General features: G+C 36.7%; 1 protein-coding gene across 2 annotated transcripts; it reads left to right on the plus strand.

Annotated features, from left to right (window-relative positions):
* Positions 1 to 2493: 2493 nt before the first annotated feature.
* LOC113322431 (protein CHROMATIN REMODELING 5-like) lies at positions 2494 to 18356 on the plus strand. Of its 2 annotated transcripts, none has more exons than XM_026570508.1 (30): positions 2494 to 2891; positions 3634 to 4400; positions 4584 to 4654; positions 4863 to 5303; positions 6012 to 6236; positions 6412 to 6495; positions 7585 to 7644; positions 7733 to 7833; positions 7959 to 8074; positions 8858 to 8951; positions 9068 to 9155; positions 9245 to 9379; positions 9826 to 10017; positions 10119 to 10186; positions 11042 to 11135; positions 11248 to 11372; positions 11454 to 11517; positions 12216 to 12428; positions 12664 to 12906; positions 13046 to 13156; positions 13620 to 13709; positions 13903 to 14085; positions 14197 to 14277; positions 14402 to 14638; positions 15579 to 15734; positions 15825 to 16002; positions 16094 to 16275; positions 16567 to 16908; positions 16994 to 17081; positions 17200 to 18356. In XM_026570508.1, the coding sequence occupies exons 2-30, from the start codon at positions 3680 to 3682 to the stop codon at positions 17628 to 17630; spliced, it is 5214 nt and encodes a 1737-aa protein (XP_026426293.1). In that variant the 5' UTR covers positions 2494 to 2891; positions 3634 to 3679; the 3' UTR covers positions 17631 to 18356. The 2 variants fall into 2 exon arrangements, with proteins under 2 accessions (XP_026426293.1, XP_026426294.1); XM_026570509.1 differs by having other exon boundaries at positions 4587 to 4654.
* The last annotated feature ends 226 nt before the right edge of the window (positions 18357 to 18582 follow it).

An 18582-nucleotide genomic window follows, 5' to 3' on the forward strand; every position in this document is an offset into this window, starting at 1 on the left:
TTCAGTTGGTTTGTCAGTCAACTATTATTTTAATATTATAATTTCTCTGCTTGTCATTCGACTGACTCATGATTTGTGGATCGAAGATGGACCTTCTATGATCATTTAACAATGATTATTTTTCATATAAATTCATGTCAAATGCTTAATGCATCAACACAATGGTTTGTGATCGATCGAACAATATCATTAAACATATGCTTATCAATCTGAGTTATTCGACTATCATTGCTGCTTGAGCTAGCACAATAATATGTCACAATCATCAGTGACCCATCAGACTCAACGTCTATGGTCCACAAAGCATGTTTCTGTTCCAGCAAACACTTCATGTTTCATCCATCATAATCTTGAATTACAAATTATATTCAATTCATCAATTAAGACTCATAGTTTAACTAGATTAACAATTGACCACATAAAACACGCATGTAAAGCAAACTTTCACATGAGACATTAATTCATGTCACATGGGGGATGTTCACTAGGGTTTTGGTCAGGCGGCCTACATTAAGTGTGATGTGCAACACATCAAGATGAGAAATGTGAGTAAGTCGTGCTGACAGTTGAATGAGTAAATGGATAGTGGATGGTCAATCAACCAAGTCTTCCAAAAAATGGAACTGGTTTACACACTATTTCCCAATTCCCCATTCTTCCACTATCTTCAACCGTCACCACTTACAAGAGATCGATGTGCTAATACCTCTGCAATAAATAGGTTAACCTTTGATATGAACTTAAATTAGCAAGAGCTAAATTTATCTCATCAGATATCAGTCATCTAACAACCATATCAAACAAAGAGGATATCTCTTGGTATTACATGGAGAAATCATCTTCAAATCAGTTCAATACATTACCATCAATCGATCAATCTCCATTGATCTTCACACATTCTCAGCTTCCCTCCCTACATATCGACCATTCTCTTTCATTATGACCGAATTGAATCTGGAATGACCAATTTCTTGGTTTAGGCCATAGTCTTACAGATTAGTCTCTTGAACTCAAAGTACTCTCGTACAATACAGTTGTTTAAAGGTTTAGACGATTCGGTTCATCGAGCACTTTCCTACTCCACCACTTTTACCCAAAAACCAGTAAACAATTTTTACCCGCAAACACTTGCTTTTACTTTTTTCGCTTTGGAAGTCTGTTTAAATTTGTAAAAACATATATACTTAAAAGGTATTATATTCACTCTCCTGCGTATCTGCTGATAACCCTTATTTCGTTCTAATTGGTTTAGGAGGAGGTTCATACACTAACGGGATTTCCAATTTTGCGATTATGGTTTATGGAAGGAGTAAGCACGATAATGATTATGACTCAGAAATTGAGCGAAAGTTAGATGCGACTATATAAGACCGTATCATCGATGCGGTGGCTCACAAAACAATTTATAGATGCAGCTATATCAGGGCCGTGTCACTGATGCAAATTGTTACACAACTAATTACTTCACTTACTTCCCACTAATACTAACAAGTAATATAACAATAGTAAGGGTCGTTCCCACCGAGGAGCTGTGTAATTGTGATGTTATTCGAATTAGCTAAAAAGACACAAAAGCGAATATCGAGGGGACTCATTTATTAGTTTATAAAAAGATAATAAAAAGAAGAAATGATTATGGAATCCTTCGTCGTTACCGAAGATTAACTTAATCAAAATACATATCTATCTTCATTAGAATCATATCATCACCAACCGTAGAGTAACAATAAGCTTTGATATTCCCAAAAAATTTATGCTGTCACGGGACGCTTGACTATAGAATTTTATTCAGGCATAAACTCTCATGGTGTAACCCAATCGAATCCTTGAGAGTTTGTGAATTAGTTTGACCCTAACATAAAACACATAAGGTCGATATGCTTATTTGTATTGTCTTTACATGCAATTGCTCAACAAAATCCCTCTACAAAACCTCATCTTCTACCAATTTCAATAATTAATTTTTAATGGATTTACAAAGTGGTAGATGGTTGTTCATTTTGAATATAAAACCTGTATAACGAACATATCACAAAAAATTAGCTTCAAACTTTTGGTTTTTATAAAAAATTAGCACGAAAAGTGTGAGATAATGCGAAAATAACGAAATCAACAAATCTTATATTTTCCTTCCGTCTAGCTTCAGGGTGCAAACTATATTTTCCTCTCCAGCGGCTCAACAGTTTTTTTCCCCATGTTTTTGAAATCAGATGGCCGAGATGTGGGCTCCATAAGGTACAATACGGAGCCAAATGTCCGAAACTCACTGATCGGGATAACCCAAAAGGGTAAAACTGCCATTAACAAAACCCAATATCTCTCGTCGCACCAAAAGAAACCCTTAAAATTCCAACATTCCACGTGTGATCAATTTAACGAAAATTTCCATCTAATACAAATTTTTAACGGTTTAGATTAAAAACAAGAGAGAGAATGTCTCTATAAACACGTATATACAAAGAGAAAAATTAATTTCGTTAATAAAACCAAACCTCGAAATATATTTACTCTCTTTTTTTCCCCTCTCTCTCTTTCTTTCGCTGGTAGAAGCCTCTCTCTTTTTTTCTCTCTCTCATGGACTTCATCGACCAGGAAATCAAATCCATGGTTCAATAACTCTTCAATAACTCTCCGATTTTCATAAAATCAATCCCTGATTACACCTATTCTGTAACCTAATCTCTAAAATCCACTCAAAAAACCGCGAATTAGAATAGAATCGGTTTATTTCATTCCTCTTTGGCGCTTCAGTTTTTTTTCTGCTTCTGTTTGGTTCCTTCTCGAGGCCTCAACATATTTCAAGGTTCGCATGGTATTAATTAGCGAAACCTAATATTAGGCCGCGTATCGAGAATTTGAAAAGTTTTTCATCTAATTTGCGATTTGCTTTGGTGAGTTTATGTTTCTTCATTTAGCTGCTCTGTTCCAATTCAATTCGGTTCATTTCAGTGTAAATTGTAATTGATTGAAGGTTTATGACGGTCAATATAGGGTTTAATTGTGTTTTAGGGTTTGGTGATGGGAGTTTAATAGGGTTTTTGTGATTGATTTATTCGATTTTTGTAGTGGAGCTTATGGATCTGTTATATCTAGTTATGATCTGTGCATTTCAAATTTTATTGGCATTGAGTTAATTATATGTTTTCTAGGTTCTATTTGATTTTGTTGTAGAGGTTCTTATTGTTCATTTGGATTATTTTATGGATAACATGTTGAAATTGGTTCAGAAATGTTTGGTTTCCCTCTACTCCTCTGTTCAAACTTTATACTTATGAAGACTAGTTATTCGTGTTTGATATTTTAAATTTAGCTCTTCATGCATTAAATTGAACTTATTCAATCAGTTAACAGTGGGAACGCAAACTATTTTCTGCAACAATTTGGTTTCACATCATAAACACTATCTACTTTTGGCTATTAGTGATTGTCAGCCTCAAATGCTGGTATTTATGAATGCATATTAGTTTGTGTATACTCATGTTTATGCTTAATGTCAACTAGAAAACAAAAACCATCACTTTCACTGAACTGCTTGAACTTTCAGTTCTGGTTACTGTAGTTACTTTGCAGGGTGCTTTCAACAGTTCTCATGTAATTATGGAAAGCTAATTATTCTGTTTCTGGGGTTTGCAGAAGGTACTTACTATATAAAGAGATTTGAAAGGATCCATGTAATAAGATGGCCTTGTTCAGGAATTATTCTAATGGAATGAGTTCACAGAACGATTATAATGAAAGAAGCGAGGACTGCTATGTTGAGCCAGCTCATGTTTCAGTAGGGAATGAAGATGCTGGTACAAGTTCTAGTGGCAGTGACCAGGATGTTGAACTAAATATAGATGATCGGTCCGGGAGCGAGGGCGAGCAAGATGTTGGAAGTAGGATAGAAGATGAGACAACTTCTATGAGAATAGAAAACTCTCGGCCGTCTGAAACGAGAACAGCTCAGGTTGGGAAATGGGGTTCCTCGTTTTGGAAGGACTGTCAACCTCTGGGCCCTCAGGAACGATCTGAAGCTGCAAGAGATTCGAAGAACATGGGTTCTAATTGTAGAAGCGAGGATGGATTTGATAACTATGATTTGAATGATGAGGAAGATAGGCTACAGACAGAAGATTACGATGCACAGGCTGAAGCGGATGAGCTCCAAAGGAGCCAGGCTGATGTGCCTGCAGAAGAAATGCTGTCTGATGATTATTATGAGCAGGATGGGGAAGAGCCAAGCGATTCTATGCATTATAGAGGAATGAATCGGTCGACCGCTTCTAGTTCAAAGCCTCAGTCTGGATCTACCTCTGTTAATAACAACATGCCTAGGGGTTCTAAGGCTGCTAAGGTCAAGCAATATGGCGACGAAGATGATGATTATGAAGATGAAGATGATGATGACGAGGAAGATGGTACTTATGCTCTACTTCTCTCTGAATGATGACTGAAGTTTGTCACTGAAATCAGCTGTCTAGTTTCTTTCTTTTCTCGTAAATACTTTCTTCTAATCACAATGATGGCAAGAAATAATTTCATTGAATTCTTATATAATTTATTTCGCTTCGTTTATGTGTTTTTATTATTATTGTATGCAGAAGATGATCCTGATGATGTAGATTTTGAGCCCGATTTTGGTGGGCTGACGAACAGCCACACGAGGAATAAGGTTAATACATGCACATGTTTTACATTGTATAACTTGTTCTTGGAGCTAATTTTACTTTTCCATCATTGTTTTTCTATTCTTTATTGCAAAACATTACTAGCTTGTAGTATGTGGAATTAGAGATAAGATGAGTCACCAGCTTAGTGTTTCACTGATTTATTATTTTGTATTAAGTTAATGCTCAGCAATTGTTTTCTAATAATAACAGGATAAGGGATGGGATGATGATGGTTCTGACGAGGATGACGATCATGATGATGAACTTATCTCAGATGAAGATGATTTGGATTATAATGGGAAATCTCGGCGTAAAGGACAGAATAAAGGTGGCTGCAGTAGAAAAGGCAGAGAAAATAAATCAGTCTCCGCAAATACTCGTCCAAAGAGAAAGAAAACCTTTTGGGAAGCTGAGGATTCATCTGCAAAGGAGTCTGATAGTGATAGTGGTGATGACTTTAAAACCAATAAGGGGAGGGCAGCTGCCAATTTTCGCAAGGCCGGTGGTGGTCGATCAACCGTGTCGGCAAATGCCAGAAGCCAAAATGGTGAGGTTCGCAGTTCAAATCGGTCAACACGGAAGGTATCGTATGCTGAAAGCGAAGAAAGTGAAGAAATAGAGGATGGAAATGCAAAAAAGGCTGGCCTAAAGGTGTGACCTTTTCTGTAGCTATCTATTTCTTTTTTTTCCGACATGGTTTTGCCCATGGTTTCTTAAGGCTCTCAACTGTTCCCTTCTCTCATAAGTATTTGTTCGTTAGATCTATGAACTTATCTGCATAAATGTAACAGTTCCTGATAGAGCTATATACTAGTTATTAGTCCATGTAACAATATGTAGTAGGATCTAATAATCAATGGCTTCATGTTACTTTAGACATTCTTTCTTAAAAGGTCACAAATCAGATATCACTAGTTCCTTATTTCATCAGGAAGACTTCCTACCTGAGACCTCTTTCTCTTATAGGAATGTCCGTACATACTTGAGAATGTTTTTGGCGGCATATGACAGGAAAGTGAAACTGAATATTTTAAGATAACATTCAATTATGGTGATAATTAGTAGAGGCAAATCTTCGAACTTCTTGTGTGTATTTATGAGAAATTCTGCTGTTCCATCGGTTTTAACTTACTTTTGAGTTGCATATGACTTAGAATAGGATGTGCTGATCACCAATAAACATTAGAAACCATACACAACAGCTATATTGTTACAGCAGGATATTACTTTTCACTTCTCGTTGAGTCCACTTCACAGATTTCATTTTATAATGGTTTTTCATGTCGTGATTTATGTTTTATTCATTTTGTTCCTATTGACTACATAATTTACATAGTCTTTTTGAATCATCATTCTCAGGAAGATATTGAAGAGGAAGACAGTGATTATATTGAAAGGGTACTGTGGCATCAACCGAAGGGAATGGCTGAAGATGCTTTAAATAGCAATAAGTCTACCCAGCCATCTGTATTGAGCCACTTGTTGGACTCTGAACCAGATTGGAATGAAACAGAATTCTTTATAAAATGGAAGGGGCAGTCTTATTTACACTGCCAGTGGAAATCATTTTCAGAGCTCCAAAATGTAAGGCATTCATTCTCTCTCTCTCTCTGTATATATATATATATATAATGCCTTTGAAAATTGATGACGCCCCTTAATTATATTTATAACCCCATGGGCTTTGGGGGTGGTAGTACGACCCTCCTTTTTTACTTTTCTGAGTGTTTAAAGTCGCTATACCTTGATGTTACTGCAGCTTAGTGGGTTCAAAAAGGTCGTGAACTACACCAAAAGAGTGAAGGAGGAAAGGAGATATAGAATAAATCTGTCTCGAGAAGAGGTAATAAGTGATTTGGCTGCTTCTCAGTTTCTCATGGCAGAAGTAGTATGTCGTTTGCCAATTGCATAATTTGGAAGCTATTAGATGAGCCTTATGCTTTCTTAGATTATCGATAAATGTATCTCGGTTTTTTATTTTTGGATTGTGTATTCACGCAAATGCTATGCAACAATGGTATGGGTATGTCTGCTGGCATTAAGTGTTAGCTGTGTAAAATTACAATATTGCTGAATCATGTACAGCGCCATACATGTTCGTATACATGTAGTGTGTATATCTGTATATTTTATTGAGAAATTCTAGCTTCTAAAAAATTGTACAGTGCAATCTGTTGTCCTACCCATTGAATGTAGGTTTTATATGCCCTGTTACTAGTTTGTTTAGGATCACATCCCTTAAATGATCGTACAACCCTCCTTTTTAGGATTTTGTCACTAACAATCCTCTGTTTTGTCCCAGTAGTTAATTAGAGTTATTTTTATGGTTTGTACTTCAAATCTAAACTGTGACATCTATAGAGATTAATAAATCTAGCTTATGTATTCTATTTTAAAACTTAAATCTATTTTGTGTATCTGTGCAAGCATGCAGAGGCCATACATACATCATTTATCATTATTATGTGCAAATACCCACTGAAGCATCCGCGAGTGTGGGCGTGCATGTTTCATGTGTTAACATGGCAAAAATTTAGTGGATTGTCCTTATTATGAGCCAATGTGGCTACGGTAACCTTATTATGGTTGGTAGTTGATATCTCTAATGGTTGAGTGTCTTCATTTAGTTTCTTGGTTTGAGACGCAATTTGTCAGTATTAAGGTTGGATTAAGGTGCGAACATTTGAACTTGGTGTGTCCCTAATATATTATAATATTATACACATATTCACCTTTTCTTCTCTATTGATCGTGACCTCTTTTATTGTATTTTTTTCAGATTTTTATCTTCTTCCTTCCTTTCTTTTTTTGGATCATGCAAAGTGCTTTTAGATAGATGTGGGGTTGTTTGTTTATAAGATGAAGTTTCCTTTGTGGCACAAGTAAAACTTTGGCACAGTCGTCGCTCATTTTTATTTATTATGTTATTTAGGTCGAGGTTCATGATGTGGGCAAGGAAATGGAGTTAGATCTTATCAAGCAATACAGTCAGGTTTGTTTTTCTCCCTCTTTTTTGGTGTCTAGTGTTCTGTTACCATCTTATCTAAGTTTATGACTTTTTATCAAAATGGAATTACCAGGTTGAACGGATATTTGCTGATAGAATCAAAGGTGGTTCAGATGATGTGACTCCAGAGTATCTGGTCAAGTGGCAGGGACTATCCTATGCTGAAGCGACCTGGTATGTATCTATATTGATTCTCATAATATTGATGGGCCATACGGGTAAAGTAGTTTTATTTCCTACATTTTGCTTATCTAACTATTTTAACATTGCCTGCTTCATGTGTTGTCATGTCATTTCAGGGAAAGGGACATAGATATTGCTTTTGCTCAGGATGTCATTGATGAGTACAAGGCCAGGGAGGCTGCAATGACCGTCCAAGGAAAAATGGTGGATTTCCAGAGGAAAAAAAGCAGAGGTACATTTCATGTTGTCTTATGTCTCTCTGCTTCAAGTTCAAATTACTAAGCTGCTTTTACACTCTTACCACACAATCAATTAGGATCTGGGCTGGTGCGGAAATAGGCCAATGTATACGTCCCCTAGAATTTTAGCGTGTCTTCATTGTCAGTCTTTCTATTGCTTATGTGCATAAATAACATACAAGTCGCGCGGATCAGCTTATTGCAACACACTTTTATTCTACTTAAAACTATAACATAAAAGGTTTTCAAGTGGACCGCATTTCCCCATGGTTAGATAAGCTTTTTTCCAGCACTATATTCGACTATACACTGATGTATACATGCTTAGGAAGATTTTCGATCATATTAACGGTTCTGTCTTGGTTTAAAGGAGTTATGAGTTAAAATTTTGCCAAGATGATCTTCACCATGGAATGCTGTTAATAAAAGATGGTTGAGTTTCCCTCGATCAACCCCGTGTATGTGGGCCTGGATGACGGCTTACGATAATGATGGGGTCTTTAGGGTTCATGAAGATTGAATTTCAATAGATACCAATCATGTAAGAAGAATCCTGTGTCCGAGTTTGCAACAGCATGCTGGATAAGTGTAAAACCTGGAAATGTGGATAACGCTTTAATATGTAGAGTAACCTTTTGCTAATACACGTTAAAATCTGTAATTTTTGGGTATTGCTGCTTTTTCATTATGATTAATATATGATTATATCATATTTTTTTACATAATCCACCTAATATTTTCTTTTTGCTGATCTTGAAATATTATCGTTGGTTTAGATAGTCTTAGGAAGCTGGATGAACAACCTGACTGGCTGAAAGGAGGAAAACTTCGCGATTATCAGCTTGAGGGGTTGAATTTTCTTGTTAATAGGTCTCCACCTACTTTTTCTTTGCGCTGTTTATCTTCAGTAGTACATATTTGCTCATCTATATTGGCTGACATGTCTCTTATTGTTGGTGTGCTAACAATGGCTTGGTCGAACGCAGTTGGAGAAATGATACAAATGTTATTCTGGCTGATGAAATGGGGCTTGGTAAAACTGTTCAGTCTGTCTCAATGCTAGGATTTCTACAGGTTTGCTGCTCCTTTTGTTTTACTCCACTATCAATATCCTGATTGTATTTTTCGAACATCTTTTACAAACAGTTGTATGCTATTTGCAGAATGCGCAACAAATTCATGGTCCATTTCTTGTCGTTGTACCGTTGTCAACTATGTCTAACTGGGCAAAAGAATTTAAGAAGTGGCTTCCTGAAATGAACGTTGTTGTATATGTTGGAAATCGTGCTAGTCGAGAGGTGAGTTATGTTATGTAAGTTTTCAATGATATAGTCGGGATTCAGTGCATCAATCTGATTGTATTTAAGAAGCTTAGCTTTGTCTGGTTCATGTTTCTTTTACACGGTAGTTGTTAAATACATGTATATCAAATCACGTGCATAGTATTGTCTCCGACTATATAAACATTATACTTTATACAGATCGGTATGCATGTACTAAAATCGCAAGACCAAATGTATTGCTATAGTGCGGAACTGGGCATTAGGAGTTTAATGTGAAAGAGGAACTCAAACAAGTAGAGGGGTGAAATCGCTTGTTGTTTCAGTGTGAATAGATGTATTATTCATTGGTAGCTTTTTTTCGGCATTATGACTTCAATCACTATGATAAAGTGAAATACCAGATCTGTCATTGCTTTTGCTATTTGAATGTGATTCATTTGATAGTCTTTTTTCCATTGAAGGTTTGTGAGCAGCATGAATTTTACACAAATAACAAAAGCGGCAGGAGTATCAAATTCAATGCTCTTTTGACAACATATGAAGTAGTTTTGAAGGACAAAGCTGTATTGACCAAAATTAAGTGGAGCTACCTTATGGTTGATGAGGCACACAGGCTGAAAAATAGTGAAGCTTCTCTTTATATAACATTATCGGTATATGTTGTTTTTTTCCCCAATATTTTTATGTCTAGTCCATGTTATAAACTATATTGTTGGTAAAGGTAACTTTGTAATACAACTTTACGTCTTCACAGGAATTTAGCACCAAGAACAAGTTACTGATCACCGGTACTCCTTTACAAAACAGTGTCGAAGAACTATGGTGAGTCTTCTTCTTCTTTATTTGAACTTGACTGATAGATGCTTTATCTTTGCGGTATGGTTGCTGAAATAACCAAGTTTGCTCACTTTCCTGAAATTATACAGGAAACTATAAGAAAATGTCTAGATGTGGTCAGAAACAACGTAAAATGTTTTTTTTAATAGGGAGACAGGAAATTTAACATTGATCGTTAGGTTGTTAATATTTCGAGGGAAATGATGACAATTTTTAAGTTTCCATGGAATTTTTTTAAAAAGTTCAATTTGTCTTACTCTAATGTCAAATAACAATAGTGTTCAATTTTTTTGATGTTATAATTATTAGTTATGATCAATTTGAATAGCAAAATCTTAAATCGAGTCTGGAGCTCACAAATAACGTCAGTGATCTTCATTCCGACATGCTATAAGAATGGCTAGACCTTGTCAACGTTCTTGCTTGTGTAGGTAGCTAGAAATTTTAAACATCTTTACTTTATTGCCATCACTGCACATTAAATGAAATGTCTATGAAATGTTTCTTATTTTGACCTGACTTAAATATTTGCTGAACTCTCTACATTGGTTGGAGAGGAAGCTTTGGATAATTGATGAATTTAAACACCAAGAAAAGGAACTAAAGATAAAATGACTGGACTGAAGTTGGATAAGACTAGTTATTACACACGCTGATGAATAAGTCTTTCATTTCTAGTCTCCCTTCAGCATCTTCCTACTGCTCTTGCTAACCATAATCCATAATTTCTCTTCAGCATCGTCCTACTGCTCTTGCTGAGCATAATCCATTTGGTAGGAATTTCTTTATAGGGATAAAACAGCAAAAGTCACTGGATCTCTTTTTTTATGGTAACTGCAGGGCCTTGCTTCATTTCCTTGACCCTGTGAAGTTCAAGAGCAAGGATGAGTTTTCCGAGAAGTACAAGAACCTGAGCTCTTTTAATGAACTTGAGGTATGTCTTTGCTATTGCTTATATGGATACTCAATTTCCACCAGATTCCTGTTTCTTCGGATCCATCTGATATCCTCTCGACCTTGCAATTGGTCTTTGTTATTCTTTTTAGCTTGCAAATCTGCATAAGGAACTGAGGCCGCACATTCTGCGAAGAGTTATTAAGGATGTTGAGAAGTCCTTGCCTCCAAAATTCGAACGTATTCTTCGGGTTGAAATGTCCCCTCTTCAGAAGCAGTAAGCACTAGACTCACTTTCTACAATGTGGTGCAAGTCTTTGTATCACTACTGACTTTTCCATTTATTACGCTAATGAAGGTATTATAAGTGGATTTTGGAACGTAACTTTCATGATTTGAACAAAGGAGTCCGTGGAAATCAGGTGAGGACTGTTTTTGAGGCAAAATGACCTGAATATATTTGCAGTTCAAACAGGATAAAGTTACTGTTACTGTGTTATTTCTTAAGGTTTGGGTTTCTGTGTATAGTTACCCAGTAAATGGTTTTTTATGACAATGCTTTTTGGTGTTCCCAGAACATAATGTATAAACAATGTTTTTAAAAACGTTCTGAGGTGCCCATGAAGGCGTGCCTTCTTGCTTGTCAAAATTGTGGTGACTTTGATGCTTGTGCCTCTTAGCTCTGTTTGATACTTTCACTTTTGGGGCTTAAAAATATCAAAACTGAGAGTGGAGGTGTTTTGAGATCCTAAGCAGAGAGAAAGAAGAATAGAAAAGAAGAAAAAGGGAAAAAATGAAGAAGAAGTAAGAGAGAGAGAGAGAGAGAGCGAGGGAGGAAGTGGCAGCAGTCTTTTCTTTGATATTGAGTTTTGTGTGAATATTTATACTTAGACCAAGGGTTACTCAGTAAATATCATATAATTGCAAGGTGACGCATCGCCTTGCAAGCGAAAAACCCTCGGTGTCGCCTTAATGTCTTGATAAACCTAGCGTGTAGGTGATATTGCACGAAGAATAGAATGGTATCTAAAGAATTCAAGTTAGAAATAAAATATGAACAAAAAGCTTGATATTTTGTGAAGAACAAGAACTGATACACACCATTCATGTGATTTTGCAGGTTTCTCTGTTAAACATTGTGGTCGAGTTGAAGAAGTGTTGCAATCATCCTTTTCTGTTTGAAAGTGCTGATCATGGATATGGTGGGAACACAAGCATTAATGAAAGCAGCAAACTTGAGCGGACCATTTTAAGCAGTGGGAAATTGGTAATACTTGACAAGTTGTTAGTACGCTTGCGTGAGACGAAACATCGTGTTTTAATATTTTCTCAGGTTTGTTGGGGAACGATTTGCCTTACCTTTTCATAGAATAGCAGTTTAATTATATATTCATTTAATGGAAAAAATAGTTCTATCAAAATAAAAATAGAAGGAAAATTATTTAAAATCAACAGGTTACGTAGTACACTCAAACAGTTAATCTTTGACACCTGAATGAGTTGTTTTGCTAAATGTGATTTATGTCGTCCGGATACCACCAACATCTTCTTTCTGATATGTTATGCAGATGGTTAGGATGTTGGATATACTAGCAGACTATTTATCACTTAGAGGATTTCAATTTCAACGACTTGATGGTAGTACTAGGGCGGACCTTCGTCATCAGGCAATGGAACATTTTAATGCTCCCGGAAGTTATGATTTTTGCTTCCTTCTGTCAACTCGTGCTGGTGGTCTTGGCATCAATCTTGCTACTGCAGATACTGTAATAATATTTGATTCAGACTGGAATCCCCAAAATGATTTACAGGTGTGAAATAGGAGGGTACACAATGTTATCTCTTATGATCTGTATCTTTGTGCTTGTGGACATACTTGGTGGCTTTTTGTTGTGTTTAAAAAGCTTTAGGTGTGACATACTGATTCTTCCTTCTTTGTTTTGTACTCAGGCTATGAGTAGAGCTCATAGAATTGGTCAACGAGAAGTTGTAAATATTTACCGGTTTGTGACCAGTAAAAGCGTCGAGGAAGATATTCTGGAACGTGCTAAGAAGAAAATGGTTCATACTTCCACCTTTTGTTTGGTTGACACATGGCAATTTGACATTTAGAGTTATGCATGTGGCATGTTGTATTAGGCGCTGGGGGCCTCGCCTCGCCTAAAAAAAATGGTCATGTCTTGGTGCCGTTTTTTGCTAGGCGCCCCCTGGGCGACTCGCGCGCCTTTGATAACATAGTGTGGCTGCATGAAAATGTTCCTCCTTCCCACAATAGGGTGATCATTATTCTAAGAGCACATGAATCTAAAGCCTCTAACCCAATATTGATTTGTGAAAAATGTACTTAGGCATCTAATTTGCTGTTGATTCTCAAAATTCTTTTATTTGGGTTAATAGGTAACAAATCATGTGGTTTTGATGAAATAGTGAGAAGTTTAACTTTTGTGCCACCTTATCTGTGTCAAATGTTCGGGACTGTTTTATTTACATTGACATATGCCTTGTGTTCCTGTTTTTTTTATAGGTTCTTGATCATCTGGTCATTCAAAAACTAAATGCAGAAGGTAGACTTGAGAAGAAAGAAACAAAGAAAGGAGGTTCTTTGTTTGATAAAGTAAGAACTTATGATATATTTGGTTTACTTGCAGCTTCTTTGCATCTCAGTTACTGCTTAGCAACCCCTTACATCTTTGGGATATTTTATTTTTCTTACAAAGGGCTTCAATGATTTCAAAGATGGATTCTTTCTTTGCAATTCATGTATGTTAATCAACTTTGGTGTGTATAATTTTATAAACTTATTGCAGAATGAACTCTCAGCTATCTTAAGGTTTGGAGCAGAGGAACTATTTAAGGAAGACAACAATGACGAAGAAAACAAGAAAAGACTTCTTAGTATGGATATTGACGAGATTCTTGCAAGAGCAGAGAAGGTTGAATCTAAAGCAGCTGAAGCGGAAGAAGGGGGGGAGTTATTAAGCGCTTTTAAGGCAAGAATGCTCCTTAACCCTCCAGACATATGTTTTTAGTTTTATGGTTATGACTGCATATCTGCACTAGTTTCGTCTTAACATTCTTGAGTTAACCTTTCTTTATATCAGGTTGCGAACTTCGGTAGTACTGAGGATGACGGAACTTTCTGGAGCCGTTGGATTCAACCGGAAGCTGTTGATCAGGCAGAGGTAATTTGCTGATGATGCCTATCTTCTATTCATATATATATGCCATGTTTGAAAATTCCTGTTGCTGGTTTCTTCTTCTGTTGTTTGCTTTAGAAAAACTAATCTTTTTTTTGTTGTATGCTAGGATGCTCTAGCTCCTCGTGCTGCAAGGAATACCAAGAGTTATGCGGAGGCTAATCAACCAGATAAAAGTACAAAAAGGAAAGGTAGAGAAGTTGAATCTAATAGTAGAGTTCCAAAGCGCAGGAAAGGAGATATTGCTGTAAACACTCCACCTATGATTGACGGGGCAGTAGCTCAAGTGAGGGCATGGTCATATGGGAACATTTCAAAGAAGGATGCTGGCCTTTTTGTCCGTGCGGTAAAAGTCACACTCATTGCTAAACCTTACCGTATTTTTAGTTCGCATTCATCTTATTACACTAAAGAAGCTTAGTACATGGTAAACAATACTGCATTTATATATTATCAACATGTGACTTACATAATTTGGTTATTATTCAAACAAAAACCCCTAGCAGTAGTAGAAAAACTAGAAGAGAAGCACTAGCCACATTGTATAAGTACCACTATGTATTCCATTTCTTGGCTTTGAGGAAACAAGGCATGCTCCATCATGACTCCATATTTGGGCAGTTTGGCTGTTGGCCATCTCCTGATTTTTAGTGAAGCTTTGAAGGTTACTCCATTAATTAGGAATCCAAGATTCTAAAGATTCCGACGTAATGGCACGCTCACATTTTTAAAGATGCTTTGAAACACATTCATATGGTTCAAAGTTTCGGTTTTTCAGATATTCTCTATGTAGTATTAATATTAATTTTATGTCTATTCACCAAGTTTTTATAGATCCACAAAAATTGGACTAAAGTAACAATACGACCTGTTCTCATTATTGGATTGTTGGGCATCATTGTATTCTGCACTTTGTTTCATATAGGATTGATATGTTGTCTGTGTCCGTAGCTTCAATTGGATGCAAGTCAAGTCTCTGTAAAACTTGAAATTATTTATGATAGCAAGCTTGAAGTGTTGGTGGTATAACAATTACGGTTATTATATATAGTAAATTACATTCTATTGATTGGTCTGACTTTATTGACGAACACGGTATGGCCTTGTTTCCGTTATTCATTGTCTAGAAGCAGTGATTTGAAATAAAATAATCAGTGTGTCGGATGAAAGATTTGGTGATGAATTTACTGCTATGTTTCTTCCTTCGGTATAAAATACTAATCTTAAGCATGTGGGTGGTTCATTTCTCTTTGATATTGATTGGCTGGGTTGTTTTCTTATCTTAGGTTAAGAAGTTTGGGAATCAGAACCAAATCAGCCTAATAGTTGCCGAGGTCGGTGGTGCTATTGGAGCAGCTCCTTCTCGTGCACAGGTTGAGCTGTTTGAAGCTTTAATTGATGGTTGTAAAGAAGCGACAAAAGGAGGAAGCTTTGATACCAAGGTTAGATATTGCTAGCATGCATCTTATCTTGGTTACTGATGTTAGTTAAGGTTAGAGCATTACACATCCACTGATGTTATTTCCATACAGGGGACGCTTCTGGATTTCTTTGGTGTTGCTGTAAAAGCGAACGAATTGCTAGATCGTGTAAAAGAACTTCAGCTCCTAGCAAAGCGCATTAAACGATATCAAGATCCAGTTGCGCAATTCCGACTGCTAATGCATTTTAGAGATCCACAATGGTCTAAAGGGTGCGGTTGGAATCAAAGTAGGTGTTGATATTCGTATTGAAAACTTGAAGCACATTATTTTTGCTATCTTTTGACGCCTTAATTTTTTCTGGTTGAATATTTCATTAGTTGATGACGCAAGGTTGCTTCTTGGTGTACACTACCATGGCTTTGGGAACTGGGAAAAGATTAGATTAGACTCAAAGCTTGGTCTTACTTGGAAAATTGCCCCAGTAGAACTTGCACAACGTGAAACCTTTTTACCACGTGCTCCTAATTTGGATCAACGTGCTTCTGCACTTCTGCGTAAGGTAATATAAGTTTGAATCTCACCTACAAGTCCAAGTATTTTAGTAACAAATGCAAGATAGCTGTTAGTGATATGATATATGAGAAGTTCCAGGGAAGTGCTTCTGAAGTGACTGAACTTTGTATAGTTCCAGCTCATCTAAGATTATATGGCAGATCTTGTTCTTGTGGCATGAGCTGATAAATAGGAGATTATGTGTGTTGTTGTCGTCAAATGCTGTTGTTACTCAAGTTTTATACTGCCTTAGAATTGGGGATGTTCTAACTAGAGATTCATGCGAAACACCAACCAGGAATTTGCAGCAGCTGGTGGTAAAAGTGCAACGAAACCAAGTCAGAAGGCCGCCAAAAATGAGGGTGATAACATGCTCAAAATCTCAAATGCTCGCTTTAAGGATATGAAATCTAAACCTAGTAAGCGAAATGTCCGAGCAAACAAAGAGCCAGTGCTAAAACAGGCGGCTGTTGAACCTGCTGTCAAAGAGGAGGGTGAAATGTCAGATACTGAACTGTATCAGCAATTTAAGGAAGAAAATTGGATGGAATGGTGTGCAGATGTAATGATTGATGTGGAGAGAACCCTCAAACGCTTGGAGAAGTTGCAGCATACAAGTGCAAATCTACCGAAGGAAAAGGTATATTCGATGTTGTGTCAGCTTTCCTCGCTCTTTTTCGTTGCATGATCAAGTGTTTATATTGCCATCTTTTCATTTCTTCCAGGTGCTTTCCAGGATTCGGAGTTATCTACAACTTGTTGGGAGAAAGGTAGACGAGATTGTTCAGCAGCACGAATTGAACAAGCAATCTAGTAAGGCTTTTTTGATGATCTAGGAAATTCTTTTCGTTTGCTTGTTCCATCTTTCACTTTTGATTTTTTAAGTGCGACTTACTGGAAATAAATATTCCTTTTCTTTCTTCTTGTGCAGGGATGATAACAAGACTATGGAACTATGTTTCCACCTTTTCAAACCTATCTGGGGAGAAGCTTCAGCAGATATATTCTAAACTTAAGGAGGAGCAGCAGTCTGAGGCAGGTGTGGGACCATCCTACCTAAATGGATCTGCACCTGATCACTACCCAAACGATAGAGATAATAGTTCCATGCAGTATCCTCCGTACGGCCAGAATATTCCAAATCCAAAAAGGTTTCAGAAGCATCCACCTCACCGCGCTTCAGAATCATTTCATCGAGACCAGGAAAGTGCGAAGTCAGAAGCATGGAAGCGAAGAAGAAGAAATGATGGAGATTTGCATTCTCCCTATAAACAACCTCCATTGGAAAACATTAGGTCAAGGGAACCAAGTGCCGCTCCAGGAATTCTCGGTTGGGGTCCATCAGATAACAGACATAAGTGAGCCGGCAAAGGGAACACATTAGATGCGGTATAACTTCAGAGTTATTTCTACTAAGATACTTATATACTCCATTTGGCGCTTTATCTAATGAGGAAACATTGGGAAAGAAGATCGTTTCGGCTTTTAACCAGGTGGCATTTTCCATCTTTTGCCCCTACTTGTATACTAGGAAATTCTTTTTCATTAATTGGCGCAATGGAATAAAAGCTTTGCAGCTTCCTTGAGTATTGGAAATTTTGTATAGCTTTAGTCTCAAAGCTGTATCCAGCAGGTTGGAAGTTGCTATTGTCATAAAAAAATAGGAGGCATAGAAGAAGAGACGGGTCTTGTTAAATTGCGGGAGGCTAAACAAAGAGGGGTGACATCTTGCCGTTTTTTTGAGGCAAGTCATCTCAGGTTATATAAATAGTGAAAGGGTGCTGAAGGGTTTCACTCCAGAAGAATACACAGAGAAAATATGAGGTTCTGACGGGGTTTGGTGGCAGGCATACAATGTTGTTTCGTGCCTATTAATTTTCATATGTACATGTACATTTATGCAGTTTATGCATAAGTTAAATTTTGAACCCCCAATAACAGTTTTCTCATCGAAGTGCTGAGCATATTTCAACGAGTTAGAAATTCCATTATTAGAAGCAATTGATCCTCTTGAGAATGATGACCCAAGCTGAAATGCCACAATCAGTGCATATGGTTAATGGCATTTTTCATATGAAATTTGCTTCATCTTCTTGTCTCTGCATTTTTTTCTCTATTATTTGTGCATAGTTATCTGAAGCATCTTAATTATTCATTTTAGTTTAGTATTTGAGAGAATAGCTTTACGGGAAAGTATTTTTATTCTTAAACGGATGAATGTAGTTGAGTTGTTCTATATTCTTCTCATGTACAGCTTCAAGGTTGTGCATTCTAGGGTAATTCACTCTTTGTGGTAAAGATAATAAAAAGGTGA

The sequence above is a fragment of the Papaver somniferum genome, chromosome 11 (assembly GCF_003573695.1).
Source record: "Papaver somniferum cultivar HN1 chromosome 11, ASM357369v1, whole genome shotgun sequence".
Lineage (NCBI taxonomy): Eukaryota > Viridiplantae > Streptophyta > Magnoliopsida > Ranunculales > Papaveraceae > Papaver > Papaver somniferum.